At 40.0% G+C, this 18,840-nt stretch overlaps 3 protein-coding genes across 5 annotated transcripts in view; 1 reads left to right on the top strand and 2 right to left on the bottom strand.

The window, feature by feature from the left end:
* The window catches only part of LOC147147230 (uncharacterized), a 53,091-nt gene extending 48,716 nt beyond the window's left edge, over positions 1 to 4,375 (top strand). For both annotated transcript variants that reach the window (XM_086031991.1, XM_086031989.1), the window contains exons 52-61: positions 299 to 352; positions 430 to 465; positions 863 to 880; positions 975 to 1,010; positions 1,101 to 1,127; positions 1,210 to 1,275; positions 2,514 to 2,685; positions 2,773 to 2,882; positions 3,000 to 3,218; positions 3,867 to 4,375. In XM_086031991.1, the coding sequence (XP_085888117.1) occupies positions 299 to 352; positions 430 to 465; positions 863 to 880; positions 975 to 1,010; positions 1,101 to 1,127; positions 1,210 to 1,275; positions 2,514 to 2,685; positions 2,773 to 2,882; positions 3,000 to 3,218; positions 3,867 to 4,013 (885 nt within the window). In that variant the 3' untranslated portion in view covers positions 4,014 to 4,375. The remainder of the gene's footprint in view (positions 1 to 298; positions 353 to 429; positions 466 to 862; positions 881 to 974; positions 1,011 to 1,100; positions 1,128 to 1,209; positions 1,276 to 2,513; positions 2,686 to 2,772; positions 2,883 to 2,999; positions 3,219 to 3,866) is intronic.
* A 587-nt stretch (positions 4,376 to 4,962) lies between these two features.
* Positions 4,963 to 11,909, bottom strand: LOC147147229 (uncharacterized). Its single transcript, XM_086032005.1, has 8 exons — positions 11,767 to 11,909; positions 9,885 to 10,058; positions 9,636 to 9,814; positions 9,473 to 9,566; positions 8,519 to 8,588; positions 8,409 to 8,445; positions 8,268 to 8,331; positions 4,963 to 5,274 (listed from the first exon to the last, which is right to left on the bottom strand). The coding sequence occupies exons 1-8, from the start codon at positions 11,788 to 11,790 to the stop codon at positions 5,116 to 5,118; spliced, it is 801 nt and encodes a 266-aa protein (XP_085888131.1). The 5' UTR covers positions 11,791 to 11,909; the 3' UTR covers positions 4,963 to 5,115.
* A 1,531-nt stretch (positions 11,910 to 13,440) lies between these two features.
* Positions 13,441 to 18,614, bottom strand: LOC147147228 (uncharacterized). Of its 2 annotated transcripts, XM_086030808.1 has the most exons (8): positions 18,495 to 18,614; positions 16,363 to 16,536; positions 15,318 to 15,496; positions 15,149 to 15,242; positions 14,581 to 14,650; positions 14,455 to 14,491; positions 14,324 to 14,387; positions 13,441 to 13,770 (listed from the first exon to the last, which is right to left on the bottom strand). In XM_086030808.1, exons 1-8 carry the CDS (start codon positions 18,519 to 18,521, stop codon positions 13,600 to 13,602), a joined length of 816 nt encoding a protein of 271 aa, XP_085886934.1. In that variant the 5' UTR covers positions 18,522 to 18,614; the 3' UTR covers positions 13,441 to 13,599. The 2 variants fall into 2 exon arrangements, with proteins under 2 accessions (XP_085886934.1, XP_085886935.1); XM_086030809.1 differs by lacking the exon at positions 16,363 to 16,536.
* Between the last annotated feature and the right edge of the window lie 226 nt (positions 18,615 to 18,840).

The following is an 18,840-nucleotide window of genomic DNA, read 5'->3' as shown; positions in this document are numbered from 1 at the left end:
CCCTGCATTTATATCATTATGTTGATTGTGTGGGATATTGGATTAGCTCTTTTATTACAATAATGTAGCATTCGAGACAATAACCCGACAACAGTCGCCTTACTAATGCAGCATACTTGTGCCTGACTCTCCTGACTATCCATTGTATTAAACGTGGGTTGTTTGCTCATGTCTGGATAGTGGGGCGCAGGTATGATGTGCTAATGAGGCGACTGTTGTGTTGGGACCGGCACTGTTCCGCAGCTCAGTGGTTGGGAAGCGCTACCCTAGATCATTCAAACATGTCCTTGTTTTCCAGGGTACGGACGGAGCTCTAGGGCCTGTTGGCATCATCGGCCCCAGCGGGCATCCTGTACGTACCTGTGTAACACATCCTGTCTTGACAGTTTTACGGTCCTTGGAGTGACCCCCTGCTTTCTCTCTCGTCAGGGACTACAAGGTGACAAAGGAAGTCGGGGGGACGTGGTGCGTGACAAACTTTTGACAAATCCCTTTCTGTGTGAACTGTGAGTGCTGGATGGCATGCTTAGTGTGGAGGCTCCATACACACCACAGTCTCGAATGCCATTTGGCACTTTCCTATTGTGCACCACTGTTGCAATATCCACTGTGACATTTGGCGCCAATGAGATTCTTGTGCTAATATCCATTCATTTAATAGCGTTATTGATATGCTTCACATGTTGTTAATACCTAAAAACGCAGTTATGATGAGAAGGGACTAATATCTCAGAACTGGTTTGCAAAAGGGTAGAGCAGATGTTTATTAAACAGGCAGCACAAAAATGTTTCAGCCTTCATCCTCATTCTATTATTCTGGAATTGTCTGCCTTCAAGTATTGATGTATTTCATCCTTAACAGGGCTTGCCAGGACCAAGGGTAAGTAATAATACATTTTCTCAGTCAAAGCAATACCTGAAAAAAAAAAAAAGAAAAAATTTAAAAGCTAATGTTTTAATGGGATTTTTTTCAGGGATCTCCCGGTCCACGTGGCCCACCGGGACCTCCAGTAAGTTCACTTCACTTTTGATACTTTATATACAGAACTTATTGGGTGTTAGGCAATTCAGTAATAAGGCAACATTTTTGTTTTCCCTAGGGTCGCACCAGTTCTTCCCTTTCCCTTGTATGTATATTTCATTTCTTTTTATAGTGAATTCAGGTTAAGCTACGTGTGGTTGTCTGATGTCTCCGTTTTATCTTTGTAGAAAAACGAGGCACTTGGTGCTTCTTTTCAAGTCATCATTGAATCACATGCTCCACTCAGGCCAGAGGTGAGATCTAACTGACAGAAAGCCTGTGAGGTTTTAACCTTAAATGTGAAGTTTGATTTGACTTAACCTTTTATAGGGGGGCACACATTGAAATAAATGGGAATTTGACATTTTAAACTTCCCAAATTATTATTGTATACAATGCAGCTTTAGTTTGTTAAACATCATTATCATTACATAGGACTACTATACATTCCATTAATCATTCCTTCACTTATTGGCTGGTATACATCACAGGGTTCAACAACCTTATAGTGTGTCCACCCAAAACGCAATGGCAGGTCTACGGCAAATCCAGTCGGACAAACGACTTTACATCGTCATAATAATCTTAAACTGCCTCTCAATCAATCAAAACGCTGCAGAAGCAACATCACAAATTTAATCATAAAAACTTGTGAGAGAGCATGCTTTTCAGAACGTTTAAATGCAAGCTTATCTTCAATTCGGGTAATGCATCTCGAAAACTATTTCATCTATTTCCCTCAGGTCCCAAGAACAATTCGATCATCAAAGCCTGGCAACCTCCAATATTAAAGTGCAGTAAAGATTTTGTGAAAATGTTCAGGCAAATATGTAACAGTGTGATAAAAGGCAGTAACTGGGCAATAGAATACATTAAGTTGTTAACAATTGATATTTAATCTACCAATGGTATCACAATTGCAAAGTTATAATGTCTTTTGTCCCTGAAATATTTTCCAAGGTGTTTAACACATGTGCATCAAGGCTCAGATTTGATTTTGTAAGTAGTTCAGTTAAGGACAATTCCAACTAAAATGACGAAATATGGTGGTCTTCCTTGCCCTATTACAATAATTACAAAAATTACACTGTCCTGTGAAAAAAAACATCCGTTTTGATTTAATTTTTACGTTTATGGGCAAGACAAAATTGGACATACATGTTTTTCACAGGACATCTACGAAATATAATCTAGGAACATCTGGCTCAGCCAGCACTGAAATTTTGACTTGACTAGGAAGCAAAATGTTTATTCTTCTGTCATGTAAATGTGTGAGGTGAACCACTGGGGTGCGGTTTGAAACCCCCAACTTTCTGTCAATATGCTTTGGGAATGTGACAAATGGATCGGTGTCCTGCTGTGTCTTTTAGGTAAATGAGTGTATATTTGTCAACAAATTCCATCTGGTATTCCAAATACAGGAGATGGAACTGAAACTTCTTATGTTCCTGACAACTTGAACTCAAATAACAATGTTGTCATCTGTTCAAAGCTGAATTACCACAATGTGGACCTTCCCATGCTGGACCAAGGAACGGAGATCTTCAGGACTTTGGAGCATCTCAGCTCCCTAATCCACAGTCTAAAGAACCCACTAGGGAAGCGCAACAATCCAGCCCGCATCTGCCGAGACCTCTACAACTGTGACCAAAGGATCTATGATGGTAGGGTCCCAAATAGCTACACAGATAGTTACCCTGGTGCATTTTTTTTTAAATTTTGCATAAAACAATCTGCTGCTGCTTTCACAGGCACTTACTGGATCGACCCAAACTTGGGCTGCGATGCTGACACCATCGAGGTCACATGCAACTTCACTGCCGGAGGACAGACATGCTTGAAACCTGTCACAGTCTCCAAGGTTGGATCAACAACTATGTGCACCTAAAAGTCAATGCCTAGCAGGGGTCTTCCTGGCTCAAACTGACACAGATGCAGAATATGGGAATACAATCAAGGGAACTGATTCACCTTCCAGGTGGAGATGGGGGTCGGTCGCATCCAGATGAACTTCATCCACCTCTTGAGTACCGAGGCTGTGCAACACATCACGGTCCACTGCCTTAACACGCCTGTTTGGGCATCGGGACCCTCCTGGCAGCACTACAGCCAGGCTGTGAGCTTCAAGACCTGGACAGGAGAGAAGATCCGAGCAGGCGATCTTCTTGAACCACTTGTACCCAGAGACGACTGCTGGGTACGCGCACACTCCACTCCTGTGCTTAGGGCAGGCCTTGAATTCAAACATGTCAATTCTGAACACTTTTCATTTGTGTGGCTTGAACCCGGCTTCTCAGCATCATAGCTGATAGCAAGTCAGTTTTAATGCTGTAGCGCCAATTCACAACAAAAGTTACGGTGCAATTGAAAAGCAAAAGTTTCTACTATTCAAAATTTTGACGCCAATATTTTCCCTTTTACTGCAAAAAAATATCGGGTCCAAATATCAGTTATCTGCCTTAACACAACCTCCAACATACCCATCTAGTTTGGATGACTGTGGAGCGTTCACCCCCCACCCCAACCAGATGTGTGCCATCTACACAACTAAAACAAACTTGAACAGGCGAAGCAAGGGCAGCGATTTACTGTACTGTTGTTCCACTGACATTAGCACAAATTAGTCCAACTATCCCCATTTCTACATTTAGAAAGCAGATCCTCAGCAATCATAACTTCCAATGCAGGTGTAACGCATTTCTGGGGGGAAAACACAAAACAAAGCAAAAAAAAAAAAAAAAAAAAAAAGAATTTGTAGATCAACCCTAAAGCTTTGCAGAAATGTGAAGATGAATGCTTTTCACTGGACCGTGACAGTATCTATTTTTTGACACAATGTTCCCAGATCAAGGACGGCCGCTGGCGTCAGACCCACTTTGTGTTCCAGACTCCGGAGCCAAATTTACTCCCCATAGTGGAAGTATCCAACTTACCGACCACAGAACCTGGATCACGTTATCACCTCGAGGTTGGACCTGTTTGTTTCTTATAACAGCTCGGTAAATGGGAGCCCTGACCTCCTGAGTGGGGTGACCTGACGGACAGTTGTGGACTGCAAGGAACCCTGATTACGCTCCAGAAACTATGCTTGGACTGCAGGAACAAAGGCGGGAACATTTAAGTCTTCTGGCACTGACCCACCTTTGGAATAAAATGACTACGTTTCCTCTCCAGTGACTTACTTCAAGCTTTGAATTGCCTGGACGGAAGGAAACGATTAGAACATTTCGTTGTTTTGGCTCTATCAAACTCTGGTTGTACAGAAATAATGGAGGTACATTTAGAAATGCGATAATGTATTATTTATAACTGTGTATGTACTGTATATTGTAATATAAAGTGCAATAGGTGTTACTGTGTGCATCATATCACTCATTCAGATGTCTTCACACACGCACGTGAGAAGATACTACCTCGTACAGCAAGTCTGAGTGGTCCTCATTAGGTTACTCTCACTGGACACAACATTAGGGACACTTGCACAAACTAATGAGATGATGAAAATTCGTAAACCGCAGTGCAGCGGCACACACTGCAAAACACAACCACAATTGACAATAACAAATATATTGCTAATGAAAACCTAATAAAAATGGAACATTGTCATCTTTGTAAAGGGTTCTGTAATATTTGTCACATAAATAACATTGTCTTCCTAAAATTGGTAAACCGAAAAATGTATAATCTTTTTCATTCTTCATTTGTCTGATTAAATTGATTTAGTTATTGTCAATTGTAAACTAAAATATATTAATAAACTATGTTGATTTTTTTATTTCATTGTTTAATTGGTTGATTACAATTAAATACACATTTTAAAAAATACAATACAAATTGGCAATGAGTTATTTAACATTAGACTGTGCAAGTGTACCTAACCTGGTGCTACAACTGCTCTGTACTCTATGGGAATACTACACAAAATATGCACCCTGGCCACATTTTGTTCAATAAATTTTATTTTGTAAAGCTACAGTTATCATTTTTATATTTAGCACCATGAAAATGTTCTTTTGAATTTGGAATAACTCAAACACTTAAAAATTGTGAAGAAAATCTCACACTTTCTTATCTATTAATTATACCGTAAAGGTTTATCGCGGGCACATCGCATGGCGGCCCCCATCGATGGGGAGGTTGACTCCAGTAATGAAAGTAGCGGCGTCTGATGCCAGGAAGGCAATGCTGTGGGCCACCTCGTCCACTTCGCCCGGTCGGCCTAGTGCGTGTGTCTGCTTGCACTTTTCAAGGAACTGAAAGGAGAAAAAAAAAGACTGAAACAACTGCTGGATTTTTTTTTTTTTTTAAACCATAGTATGTAGTACAGCGGTTCTCAAACATTTTACATCATGTACCACCTACAAATATAGTCTACATGTCCACCATCATGACTGATATTACATTACGGACAAGTACAGTTGTTTAAAGTGTTCAAAAAATTAGACAATGTTTTTCTTGATAAAAAAAGTGTATTGAATATTGTAATTGTAAGGCACCGTAACGTTCCCACTGTGCTTAAATATAGGACAACGAAAAACAAACTGCTGAAATAATTATTCCGTTACAATGTTTTGCATTTACTTACAAATGTACTTATATAAATGTTTACAAACAAACATCTCTTCAAAATTAAATGTGAATGTATTGAACTTACTAAGTTAAATGCAACTACTGTACACTGTACAGATTCTTTCGTGCACCGCTAGAGGGCGCTCACAATTTCAGTTTCACAATTCTGTCCATACACACCAGGCCACTGAGGCAACTGAGCCCAGACAGTCAAAATGAACTGATAACATACTGTTTGACTTCCAAATTTTCTTAATTTAATTTAATTAACCACGGTATGATTAAAGAAAAATAAATCTGGTCCATTTGAACAATTTCACTTTACTGCTCAGGATGAATTTTGGGAGGAAAAAGATTTGGTAATATCATTTTTTTCTCTTTGTCCCCCATAATTTCTGTGCAAGTTGATGCAAGTAAATGCATGCAAACGTTGCCGGGAAAACTGTTTGAAAGCTTGTTTGATACAAGGAGAAATAAAGCAAATCCCAATAAGGGGAAAAAAAACTAAAAGCAAAACTTTTTTAAAATAATGTAATTTTCATTTGTCCCTCCCTAATTCTACATTCACACCAATCGCGAATGAGCGTTCCGCTTCGCTTTATTCGCTGGCGTTTGACCGCGAGATATTTGAAACCAAAATGCCGCATCCGCTTCATTTACACAAACCGGTGAGGGGAGGGGCTTTGCTTGGTAGTAGACGACGACAGCATTTTGCGACATCGCAATCAAGTGGCCGACACTGTTCTAATGCAAACAGTATTGCCGTCTTGGTCTTTCAATAGCTGTAAAAAACAAAAGAAACAAAGTAAAAACATAACAGGTACACCAAGCTCCTCGCTCACGCTTCTTCAAGCCTGGTCTCTTTTTTTCTTGTCCCGGTAGTGGTAGCTGGCCGTGGTTTATAGCTTGGGATGTCCACAAACGGCAACGATAATCTTTTCCTCCATTTTGCGCTCTCCACACAAAACCCGCCGAGTGTACAGGACGCTGTGTGTGATGTAGTATGCCCTGATGATGATTGGCTGCCGCGAGGCGAAGAGGGAAAAAACTTAATTTGTTTTATCCGCGGCGAATGGACGGATTTTCGGTACTTCGCTCCTCGTCCCACCGCTCCAAACGCATCATTCGCGCCACCCCGCACACAACCGCGCCCGCCCACACGCTAACTACATTGACTTCAAGTGAAACGCACCGCCAGAAAGGCTCACAGGGGATTTGGTGTGAATGCGCCATAACTGCCTCCCTCTCTGATTCTTTCTCTTTCTCCACCTACCTTCTTCCCTCTCAATTCTATGTGAGATTTTATTTCAAGGCCATAACGCTGAGCCTTTCTACAATGATTAGTAAAACTCACCTTTTGAAGACGGCTGATACAGGAAGTAGCTTTTTACATTAGCATCTTGGTCAAATGAATTTGTGTTTGTAATTGATATTTAACTAAACGTGTAGTACTTAATTGTATGTATTGTATATTATATTGAGCCAGACCCCTTCCTAGGTCTCGTAAATTTGATTTCTGATTGTATGGCTTTTATCATACATTCACTTTTTGCCTGCCAGGGTGCTGGCATAATGCATGCATAATTATAGACACTAAGAAGACGGTCACAACTGCTCAGTGAGCTGCAGTGATATAAGTCGTTTTTTGAAGTGGATAAACAATATGTGCCTGTGAGTATTTTTATATTGGGTGTCATCATGTGTTGCTGCACTGTTTGTGTTCGAATATCCGTTGCCGAATGGGTTATAACACAGAGACATTGATGCTAGTTTCATCAGTTAGGCTATGGAGTTTTGCATTGTGTGCCAGTGTGTTCATGATCTACAAAAACTGTTGATAGTTGTTCATTTCCCCCATCTAGCACTAGTAACTCAAGACATATTTGATAAAAAAAGAAAAAAATAATAATAAATAAATAGTCGAGGTACAGTGTACTTGTTATACACACGTGGACAAGAAAGGGAAAATAAACTAGTCACAGAAATAACTTGAATGTGATTAAAGTAATAATAAATAAAAAACATTGGTAAAATTGACTAATGAAAATCAAATGTTGCTTTTGAATTGTGGTACAACGGATTTTTTTTTTTTTTTTTTTTTTTTTTTTTAAATTTCTTTTTAAGTCATGAAACAGGCCCGGACAGAAATGATGGTACCCCTAGAAAAGATATAGAACAATAGAGAATAGATAGAAAATAGATAAATAGAAAATAACCAATACTAAAATACCATCACCAAGGTGTGTCCTCTAATTAACATCACAGGTGTCTTCAAATTTGTAATCAGTCAGTCGGCCTAGACGTAGTATTCTCGGGATGTTGGGAATATAGACAAGCGCATTTAAAAGTAAAGGCTATAAGACCATCTTGAAGCAGTTTGATGTTCCTATGACTAAAGTTGCAGATATCCAGAAATTTAAGATCCACGGGACTGTAGCCAACCTACCTAGACTTGGACACAGTTGATAATTTGATGACAAATTGAAGAGATGGATATGGATATGAATAAAGTACGTTTTTATTTTATTTGAACTTTTATCCAATTCAAGTTATTTTTGTGACCGCTGAGTTTTTTCTTTTTCTTTCATTAACAAAGCGGTACCAACAATTTTGTTCACAATATGACTGTAGGTCATCTGTGCTTTCAAAAGCGACATACACATGCTCCTGTCTTTACCTGAGCATACTGCTCCTCATCCAGTCCTGCCCTCTTGTGCACTTCTGTGACGATCACACCGGGACTGTGGAATTAAAAGACAGTGGATCAAAAAAGTGTCCCCTGCAGCAATTTGAAAGACCACAAGGTCATTAAACATACCACACGGAATTGACTCGAACTTGCTTCGACGCCAACTCTGAAATGAAAAGCACATTCATGATGCCTTTTTTTGGTGCATAGAGCATTGTTAGATAAAACTGCTGACTCACCCAGCGCGACACAGCGAGTGAATTGGTCAATTGCCGACTTAGACATACAATAGGCCAGGACGCCAGGGAACTACAATGACAATAGATTGCAAAGTCTGCAAAGGCGTTTAACTTGGATAGTCATTTTCACGCTCACTGGACACTTCATTAGGAACACCCGCTAATAAGATACGTATTAAACACTTATGTCTTTCCAAAAATAAAAATGTTTTTGCCACGATCAGAGTGTATTAATGTCACAGTATGTTTATTTTAGTGCTCGTGATGTGAATTCAAATGCCCATGAGGTTGTATTGCTACCAATTTGCCCCAATATTTCAGGAAAAATAAGATCAAAATGTAGGCATTTAGAAGATGTCACCCAATGATTATTGTGGGTGTTAATTGACATATGTGCCGCACACCGAAGTTTTCCACCCATGACTTAGCAGTTGGGCTGGGCAACAATCTGCAGCCACTTTCAAGCCACGGCAGAACTACACTGTCTTAAATACAATCATGAAGGTAAGCAGAACTGCATTGAGTTTAAGTTTTTAATGCTGTGGGGGTTGGAGGGGGATATTTGTGTTTGCCAATGTGTGTGCTGCATGCACCAAATGCACAGATCCACACAGTGTAAAAGCTCTTGAAAATAAAACATTTAAAGTATATAAAATATTTTTTCCAATTGAATTGTACAAGTTATGTATCATATTAATGGTGGAAAGTTTTGAAATTAACAGTATTTATCTTTTTTTTTTTACATCACACCAACCTGGCATTTGAACAGGGGTGTGAAGACTTTTCTTGTATACCCACCATAAATCCTTTACATATTGAAAATTTGTTGTGTAATTTAGGATTGACACACAATAGAAAATACAATTTTTGATGACGATAGAGGATTGTCTCATTAGATCATGTGCCAAATGAAGTGGCCTTTGATAAAAATGACAATTTTATGAATATCTGTACCGATCTCTGTCCATTGATGCTGGATACGTTGACGATGGAGCCTTTGGTCTTGATCAGGTGAGGCACACAGAGTTGGGTCAGGTGGTACACAGATCTAGAAAGCAATTGTCACTGAATACTAACGGTGCGAACAGCATGAGTACGATTCCATGACGACGCCCACCTGACGTTGATGTTCATGACCCTGTCGTACGTTGCCAGGTCTGACGTCTCGATGCCGCCCATAGCCAGAATGCCGGCGCTGTTCACCAGGACGTCCAGTCGGCCGAAGCGCGCGATGACTTCCTCCACTGTCCTCTTCACTGTGTCCTCATCTGTCAGGTCGCCGCGCACAAGCAAGGGCTGCGCAAAACATGGGCAGCTACGCTTAAAGACTTTAATAATTGGCATCTAGAGGTTTACACATCAATACCTCAGTTCCTCCACCACATTCTGCACACTCCTTTGCCACTTTCTTCAGACTCTCCACATCTCTGCCATTGAGAGCCAGTACAGCTCCCAGTTTCGCAAACAGGATAGCAGTACCTGCACCAATACCTGAGCTGGCTCCCGTGATAAGGGTCACTTTTCCCTTCAGGGAAGACACCTGAATGGGACATGACACAGTTGTAAAAATGACAATTTGATTAGCTGTTCTCATTGTATTTGCTGCCCCTGGGTTCTGTCCGTAGAAAACACAGTATTTCCTTCCACTGCTATGTGGATGACTGTCAAATCTATGTCACCCTGAGCAAAAAAGACGCCTTCTCCTTAAAGCGGAAGTCAACCCAAACATATCTTTTTCAAGAATACGTTCCCCGCTGAGCAAAAAAGACGCCGTCTCCTTAAAGCGGAAGTCAACCCAAACATATCTTTTTCAAGAATATGTTCCCAGCAGGCCCACTAGTTGAAACACGGCATTCTGATTAATTTTGCGTTTGTGGAATATAAGTTTAGAAAAATGCATTAGTTTTTAGCCATCTCTGGGGGCAGCCATTTTTTCTTCTGTCAACTGAAAATGACATCACAACTGCTCAGAACGACCAATCACGGCTGACCTGTTTTCTGAATCTGAGTCGTGATTGGTCGTTGTGAGTAGTTGTGATGTCATTTGCAGTCGACACAAGACAAAATGGCCGCCCCCAGAGATGGCTAAAAATGAGGGGGTTGACACTTATTCCACAAATGCAATATTTATCAGAATGCCCTGTTTCGACTAGTGGGCTTGCATATTCTTGAAAAAAAATGTTTCCGTTGACTTTGGCTTTAAGACGACTTTTGTCCTGCCGAGAAGACATCAAAGCCTGGATGTCACTAAATTTCTTAAATTTCAATGAAAAGAAAATCGAAGTTATGGTGTTCGGTCCCAGTGGCTCTTTTACATCCCACCATGTTGACCTGGGCCCACTAGCTTCATATCTAAAGCCAACAGTCTCAAACTTGGGTTTCAAAATGTACAGTGATCTTAAATTGCACCAGCAAATCAGCGCTGTTGTCCAGCTTCTTTCATCTTAGACAGATGGCCTCCTTTCTCATCAGCACTTAGAAACAGTCGTCCAAGCCTTTGTTACATCTCGAATACATTATTGTAATGCGTTTTATTTTTTAATCAAACGTCTTCAGTTGGTCCAAAACGCTGCTGCTCGCCTCCTAAGTGGAGCTCGGAAGATGGAGCACATAACACCAATTCTGGCCTCCCTTCACTGGCTCCCAGTGCATTTTAGGGTTCAATTTAAGATTCTTCTATTTGTTTTTAAGTCATTAAATGGCCTCGCTCCGGCATACATCACCGAGCTCCTCCACTCCTTGACCAAAATGTAGAATTCTTAAATAAGGCACACTTACACTTTCAAAATGTAAAATTCCCAAGTGTAAGTCTACCTAACACCTGAGAATTCTACATCTTGGTCGACCCAAGCGACACAGAAAACACATTACAGGGGCAGTAAATCTGTAATAGAACTCATTTATATACTTAAATATGAGTGACTAATACCTGAATACTAGTCAGTCACAACCCAATGCTAGCATCTCTTTTTAGAGTCGTATTCAGTCAATACAGTGTTGTGTTTAAGTCTTTGTGTTAAAAAGAAAAACTCATGTGTCTTATATTTAAGTATTTATGTTGGGCTTTAGCCTCTTACACTGGCACCAAAGGGGATCCAAACATAAATTTCACACTACAGTATAATCAACAGAACGCTACTGAACTGCACATATGTCATTGCTATTCTGATGTAATCTATTCTATTTTACCATTTTAGAGAAAGTCCATGCAACGTGGACATAAGCCGTAGAAGCGAAGCGTAACTTACTTTATATGAGTCGCCTGTGGCCATTTGCGTTTTAAAATTCAACCTTCCACCTGTACAAATCACGAACGTGATCTCGTGTAACTATCTCACAGTGCCACACGCGAAGACTTCCGGGTGGGGCTCAAACTCAAACTGTGATTGGTTTAACATAGGTGACGTCATCAATGCTACAACGTACTTCTCATTATCAAATATTGTGCATTACTGCGTACTGATAAAAATTCTGATATTATTAATAGAAATATAGTGATTAATTTTTTTCAAAAATACATTTGACATCTTTATTTAATTATTTTTGAATGAATGAAAAGATATAAATAAAATAAACGTTTTGCTTTCTTAATAGTTCTTTTTAGCCAAAGCTAAATGTGAGGTATACATGCTAATACAGTACAGTAGAATTTAAGTATAATAAAATGTATATGGTGTGATATAATTATTATGTTAATTGGATATACAGTATAATTACAATTAGATATAATTTTGTCTGAAAAAACAAAATGACGCTTTATGAACTGAAACCCTTTCAGTAAGTGTATAGTATACAATAGTAATAGCATTTAATATATAGAAAATAGATTACCGGTACCTATTTTTCTTTCCCATAAAATAACTAACAATAAGCAGCATGACTCAGTGGTAGAGGTCGTCTCCCAACACAGAGGTTGTGGAATTGATCCCGGGCGTTGTGACTTACGTCTGTCAAAGTGTTCTTGAGCAAGAAAATGAACCCCAATTGCTCCTGATGCTGTGTCATCAGTAGGTGAATGAGGAAACGGTGTTCAAGCACTTTGAGTATCTAAAGTAGAAACGCGCTATGCTAGTGAAGGCCCATTTCGCAATGGTAGATAAATGTTCATCACAGTAGTAGTGTTAATAAAATACAAATTATCAAAAGATAATCCATTATTGATCCCCACAGGGGAAATTCGCAAAAAGGTCTTCGTTGGCGAGAAACCCAACCCAGGTCAAATGCTTGGAAGGCACCTACATGCTAATCACTACCCCAACAACTCTCAGAATGCATAAATATAAAATATACACATTTGCGAAACTGTCTTTCCACACAATGCTGAACTTTGTATGGAAGCCATGCGAAGATATAACACACCTCTAATCGCACTGTGGTCAACATTAATGAACACTTTCATGAATATTGGAGTTGTGTGCTACACTTTCCTGAAAATATTATTCCATTCATTTTATATAGTACTTATCCTCATTAAGGTAATGAGTGAGCAGGAGGCCTTTAGGCCACAGGGTTGGTACACCCTGGACTTGTCGCTGCAGCTAAATCACAGATCATGTAGAGACTAACAACCATCCACACTTAGACCTATGGACAAATTAATATTTTCAATTAACCTGGCATACATGTTTTATTAGAATGTAAAAACACAAAACTTTATCTTTCAATTACATCTTTACACTGTGTCATCATTGTCACTGGCCAAGAATCAAACCAGCTTCAGTGATAACAAGGCAGCAATGCTAACCACTTCTCCACTATTGTTCTGAATGCTTCAACATTAAATATACATTTGTGTGGTGTCTACAAACAAGCTGCTAAGCTGCTTGGAAGCAGTGTGAAGATACTCCACTTTTCATCTCAAAGTGGTCCATATACAGTAATCGCACTGGCCAAAACATTAGGAACCCCTGCAGAATTGAATATCCAATAAAGGAACTTTATTAAAAAAATGCTTATCAAAGTTAATAACTGACACTGTTAGAAAGGAATTTCTGATATTTTACACAAGCCATATTGCATCTGCTTGATTATTTGATCATTTACACTGCAAAATACCAAATACACGAATATCTATTATTTTGTTATGGTTTCGGTTTTCTTGCACTCATAACACAGTAGCCCCCATCGATGGGGAGGGTGACGCCAGTAATGAAACTAGCAGCGTCCGATGCCAGGAAGGCAATGCCGTGGGCCACCTCCTCTACTTCACCTGGTCGCCCAAGGGCATGAGTCTGCTTGCACTCTTCAAGGAACTGAAAGGAGAAAAGAAAAGACAATTAAAAAAATACATATTTAACTATATATATCATAATAGGGGGCTAAATTGATATGAAATTCATCAGATGTTGTGCCCATGCGCACCACGACACACCTGAGGTCAGACAGTAAAAATAGTGTGGGTTCTGTGTCACTGGCTGACTTCTAAACTGTTATAACACTAAAACAATTGTCATATATGACGTTAAACGCTGAATAATAAATCTAAAATAAAGTAACACAAGATAAAACTAATATAGACATATAAATGATTTCAGTAATGAATCGAATGACCACTCTCTGGCAAGCGAAATGGTATCAGGGTGTAGTATCGGAGCATTTTTACGAGAACGAAAACACAGATACAGTGTTGGCACCGATACAAGTATGGTGTTTCCCATTTTTTGAAGCATACATTTCATAAATATTTTGTTGCAACTCCAAACTGTTCGACCTTGGACGTTCTTTGTGTCTGTTAAAACAACTTATTACAACATGATTAGTTCATGTGTGGTTTAAAAAGCAATGTGCAAGTGCCAATGTCTTTACCTGAGCAACCATCTTTTCATCCATTCCTGCTCTCTTGAGTACCTCTGTGATGATCACACCAGGACTGAGGAATTAAAACACACCTTGGTTTAAAAAGTTGATTCGGAGCAACATGAGGTCATTAAACATACTTCACAGCGTTGACTCGAACTTGCTTCTGTGCCAATTCTGAAATGAAAATAATGTAGAGTAAATAATTGGTCTTTTTTTTTTTTAGTGCAGTGCTAGTGCATTGTTAGATGAAACTGCTGACTCACCCAGAGCGACACAGCGAGTGAAATGGTCAATGGCAGACTTGGACATAGAATAGGGCAGGGCTTTAGCGGACTGCAACGACAACAAACTGAAACAGTTTGCAAGCAGGGGTGTCCAAAGTCCAACCCGGGCCTCATTTGTGGCTTGCACTGTTTATTTTAATATAATACCTAAATGAAGCCTATATGTATTTTTTTTAGTTATTTTCTGCGTTTTGAGCTCCTCCTCGAACTGCTCTTGCTGGCTCAATGAATAAATGTTAAAGTCAGAAATTGTCTGATATGATGCAAAATCCAGATTACCTAAGCAACAATGTGAGATTTATCACCACAGTAGTGTGTGCTTGTGGCTCTGAAGAAGGTGACCAAAAGCATTAAGTGAAAAAAAATAAATTAAAAGGAAAAAAGAAATGTATTGATCCGAAATGCATGGAATCAGTAATCCCCTGCACATTTGTGCTTCACGCTCCACAAATTCACCTTTTTTCCCTTCTATTATTCGCAGAAAAGAGCGGTTCGGTTATCGAATTAAATCACAGCCACGTGAATCATAATCCAATTAAATCCATACCGATCTCTGTCCAGCGGCACTGGATACGTTGACAATGCAGCCTTTGGTCTTGATCAGGTGAGGTACACAGAGTTGGGTGAGTTGGTACACAGCTCTAGAAAGCAAGCGCCAATTTGAACTACCTCCAACAGTGGAACCATCATGAGTATGTCTCCATGACGACGCCCACCTGACATTGACGTTCATGATTCTGTCGTACGTTGCTAGGTCTGACGTCTGGATGCCACCCAAGGCCAGGATGCCGGCGTTGTTCACCAGGATGTCCAGTCGACCAAAGCGTGCGATGACTTCCTCCACCATCTTCTTCACTGTGTCCTCGTCTGTCAGGTCACCGGGCACAAGCAAGGGCTGCATAGTATATACAAAGCATGAATAACTAATCTTGAAGACCTTACTAAAATACTGTTTGAAAATTAAAAATAAGAAAAAAAAAGTTGTGTGAACTCAAAATTTCAAGTCAACAAACTTCGATACAATTTTAAGTTTTTTTTGTTTTTTTTTTAAGTTTTTCTCGTGTAAATTTTGGCTTCCCCACATTTTCAACAAAGAAATGAGAGTTTACAGAATTCATTGACCCCCAACTCAAAGATAAGTAAAAACAACCCAGTAAATTGTTTTGGAGCAAACAAATTGCTTGCTTTGTTGTGCTAACTACATTATTGCCATAAATGTCAATAATTTATATTTAAAAGTAATCCAAACTTAAAGAGGAAATCAACCCAAACATTTTTTTCAAGAATATGTTCTGTGCAGGCCCACTAGTTGAATGAAACAAGGCATTCTGACTAATATTGCGTTGGTGGAATAAAAGTGAACCCAACCGTTTTTAGCCATCTCAGGGGGCGGCCATTTTGTCACTTCTGTCGAGTGAAAATGACATTACAGTTGCTCAAGGCTCCGACAACGACTAATCACAGCTGACCTGTTTTCTGAAGTTGAGCCATGATTGGTCGTTAGCTGAGCCCTGAGAAACTGTGATGTCATTTTCAGTTGACAGAAGTGACAAGATGGACGTCCACTGAGATGGCTAAACACAGGTGAATTTTGCTGCTTAACTCATATTCCACAAATGCAATATTAATCAGATTGCAATGTTTAGACTAGTGACGGCGCGTACAACATATTCTATTTAAAAAAACGTTTTCGCCCCACCCCCAAAAAAGGTTTTTTTTTTTTTTAACAGTGCAGGCATCTGTAGTTGTACACATAAATACCTCAGTTCCTCCACCACATTCTGCACACTCCTTTGCCACTTTCTTCAGACTCTCAACATCTCTGCCATTGAGAGCCAGAATAGCTCCCAATTTAGCAAACAGGACAGACGTACCAGCACCGATACCTGAGCTGGCACCTGTGATCAGAGTCACTTTTCCCTTCAGGGAAGAGACCTGAAGCAGACAGAGAACTTCAAAGTAGTATGTAACGTTCAAACTATTAAATGACTTTACCGCCTGTGAAAGGGCGAGGGGAAGGCAAGTCAACTTTATTTCTGTAGCCCATTTCAGACCAGGGGCGGAGCCATGGCATAGGTCCATCCAGACTGACAGACTACCCACCCAGTGACATTCATGAAAACATATATACTTGAAAATTTTTCGTAAATTATTTTTGACTTATTGAATTTTAAGAATGGCATAATTGTGGTTGGACAAAGAAGATCTGAACTTCACATTATTCAGTTTGTCATTATATTTGAATATACGATCTGTCAGGACAGGAGGATTGTGCTCAGTGAGAGAAATATTCAGGCCCACTCTGATTTTTCCAGGCCCATTCCGATTAGCCACGTTCTGGCTCCGCTCCTGTTTCAGACACAGGTCAACTCACTGTGATTCACACAATCAATAGCACAACATCTAAAAGAATTAGCCAACAGAACAACTGAAGCTATTCACGTCGCATAAAGGTTCTTGCTTAGGGACCCAGCTGGATGTTGGCCTGACCAGAATTTGAACTCCAGTTCTCACGTCGAAAGTCAACTGTGTTACCACTCAGTCATCCAAAAACTACTGCCACTTCAGCAAGTATTATTACAATTATTTTTTAAAGTTGTCACTTGAAGTTTGCTGATAAATTTGGACCATGAACCTGCTCAGCAACAGTTTGTTGAGTGGTGTAAGCACGTCTGAGCTGGAACTGAACGTCAGAAAGACAAAGGAAATGGTGGTGACCTTCTCCAGAAAACAGATAGAACCACCGGAGGTTCTCCTCGTATCACAAAGTTGAGCCTGAGGAAAAGACAGCCGAGGCTGTACCTGCTGATTAAATCTGAAGTCTTCCTCTGCCAGGAACAAGAGCCTAATGAAATTCCTTCACACTTTCATCAAGCCTGTCATGTCATCTGCAGGTCATCAGCGCACGTTGGCTAAGCTGTGCAGGAACTTCTACTCCTGCAAGTTGATGGAATTGCATCAGCAGACCATTGACAGGCTTGATTGAAGTTCCCCCCCAAAAATTCTGTATGATCTCATTGCTGACAGAGAAGGCACTGAGCCTCCAAAGCAGGCACATCCTCTGGCGACAGTTCATCAGGATCACCTTTTTTTTGATAGGAGAAGCTCAGGCGCTCATCAAAATGGTCCCCAGGTATTTGTACTCTCACTGTCTGAAATTGTGACTCGTGAATAGTGGTGAAGACAGCTCCAACTACCTGTTTTCTGGAAAGGGAAAAAAACCATGACTCTGGTTTTGCTGACGTTCAGTTCCAGTCCGGACGAGTTTATACTGCTAAGAAAACTGCTGTGTATGAAACTTACTGGGTGGAAGCCTGGATTTGTGTTATTTGGACTGCAGGGTTGTGATAATTTAGTTTACTTAAAGTCCAATACACAGTTTATTTCACAGGACTGTTATTATGAAATGCAAAATCAGAACTGCAAGTGTTAACTTCCTGGGTGGAATCACAGGGTTATCTCATCTGTGGCTTCGTGCCCAAATGTGATGGACAAAGTTCATGCTCCACCCGGAAAATAAAGACTGAACAGATCACACTTACAAAGTCTTACTTGAAATGCAAAGCATTGCTGTCCAATTGTCCAGGTACTTCTGGCAGATATTTTGAAATTGGTCCATGCAGTGCGTTGGAAGCGTGTGACTGTAATGCAGCGACTAAAGAGTTTGTGATATTACTGGAAGCTGGCTTTGCTTCGTGATTTAGCTAAGCAACAGGCATTTGCAGTTCATTATGTGTAAAGCTGACCCTTTGAGTTTTTTTTTTTTTAATTGCCTTTTATTCCAGTCAACATGTCACTTTACATTATGCAATATATTTCAGGGAGGAAAAAAACTGAAAAGTGGAGATGCAGATCAGAAAAATAAATGTATTGAGTCCATAGAAGAAACTTACTTTTGAAGCGTCACTTGAGGCAGACATTCCCGTTAACTTGTGTGTCAAGTGTCAGGCTGTCATGGAGTCAGCCGAGAGAAATGGTGAGCTACAGGGGCGGAGCTATGTGGTGGCCCGGGCCACCCCTTGTTGCTCTCTGGCCACTACCACACCAAGGGGAACATCTTGATAGCTGTGATTTTTCTGCCATTTTCAAACAGAGTGTTCTTAGGCCCCCTGATACACTGCCACATTTTTTTTAAAAATTAGCAGTGTATTATATGAATAAATGTGAAATACTCATGAGTGCAAACTCTAAAAGAATCTGTTTTAAGTATAGGACATTCAATTCTTACAGTCAACATCA

This window comes from Filicampus tigris, chromosome 5, assembly GCF_054856515.1.
Source record: "Filicampus tigris isolate MCC_2025a chromosome 5, RoL_Ftig_1.0, whole genome shotgun sequence".
In the NCBI taxonomy this organism is placed as follows: domain Eukaryota; kingdom Metazoa; phylum Chordata; class Actinopteri; order Syngnathiformes; family Syngnathidae; genus Filicampus; species Filicampus tigris.
Note: the sequence above shows the minus strand (reverse complement) of the source record. Positions and strands in the feature narration are given on the sequence as shown.

Bases quoted from the DNA above. Each gene is read 5' to 3' on its own strand.
- LOC147147229 (XM_086032005.1), bottom strand. From the start codon at position 11,790: ATGGCCACAGGCGACTCATATAAA. The intron at 8,446-8,518 runs GTGAGTCAGCAG...TTTTCATTTCAG, and splicing joins CACTCGCTGTGTCGCGCTGG to AGTTGGCGTCGAAGCAAGTT. The intron at 5,275-8,267 runs GTAAAGACAGGA...TTCTCCTTTCAG, and splicing joins ATGAGGAGCAGTATGCTCAG to TTCCTTGAAAAGTGCAAGCA.
- LOC147147228 (XM_086030808.1), bottom strand. From the start codon at position 18,521: ATGTCTGCCTCAAGTGACGCTTCAAAA. The intron at 16,537-18,494 runs GTAAGTTTCTTC...TGTCTGCTTCAG, and splicing joins CCTCAAGTGACGCTTCAAAA to GTCTCTTCCCTGAAGGGAAA. The intron at 14,492-14,580 runs GTGAGTCAGCAG...TTTTCATTTCAG, and splicing joins CACTCGCTGTGTCGCTCTGG to AATTGGCACAGAAGCAAGTT.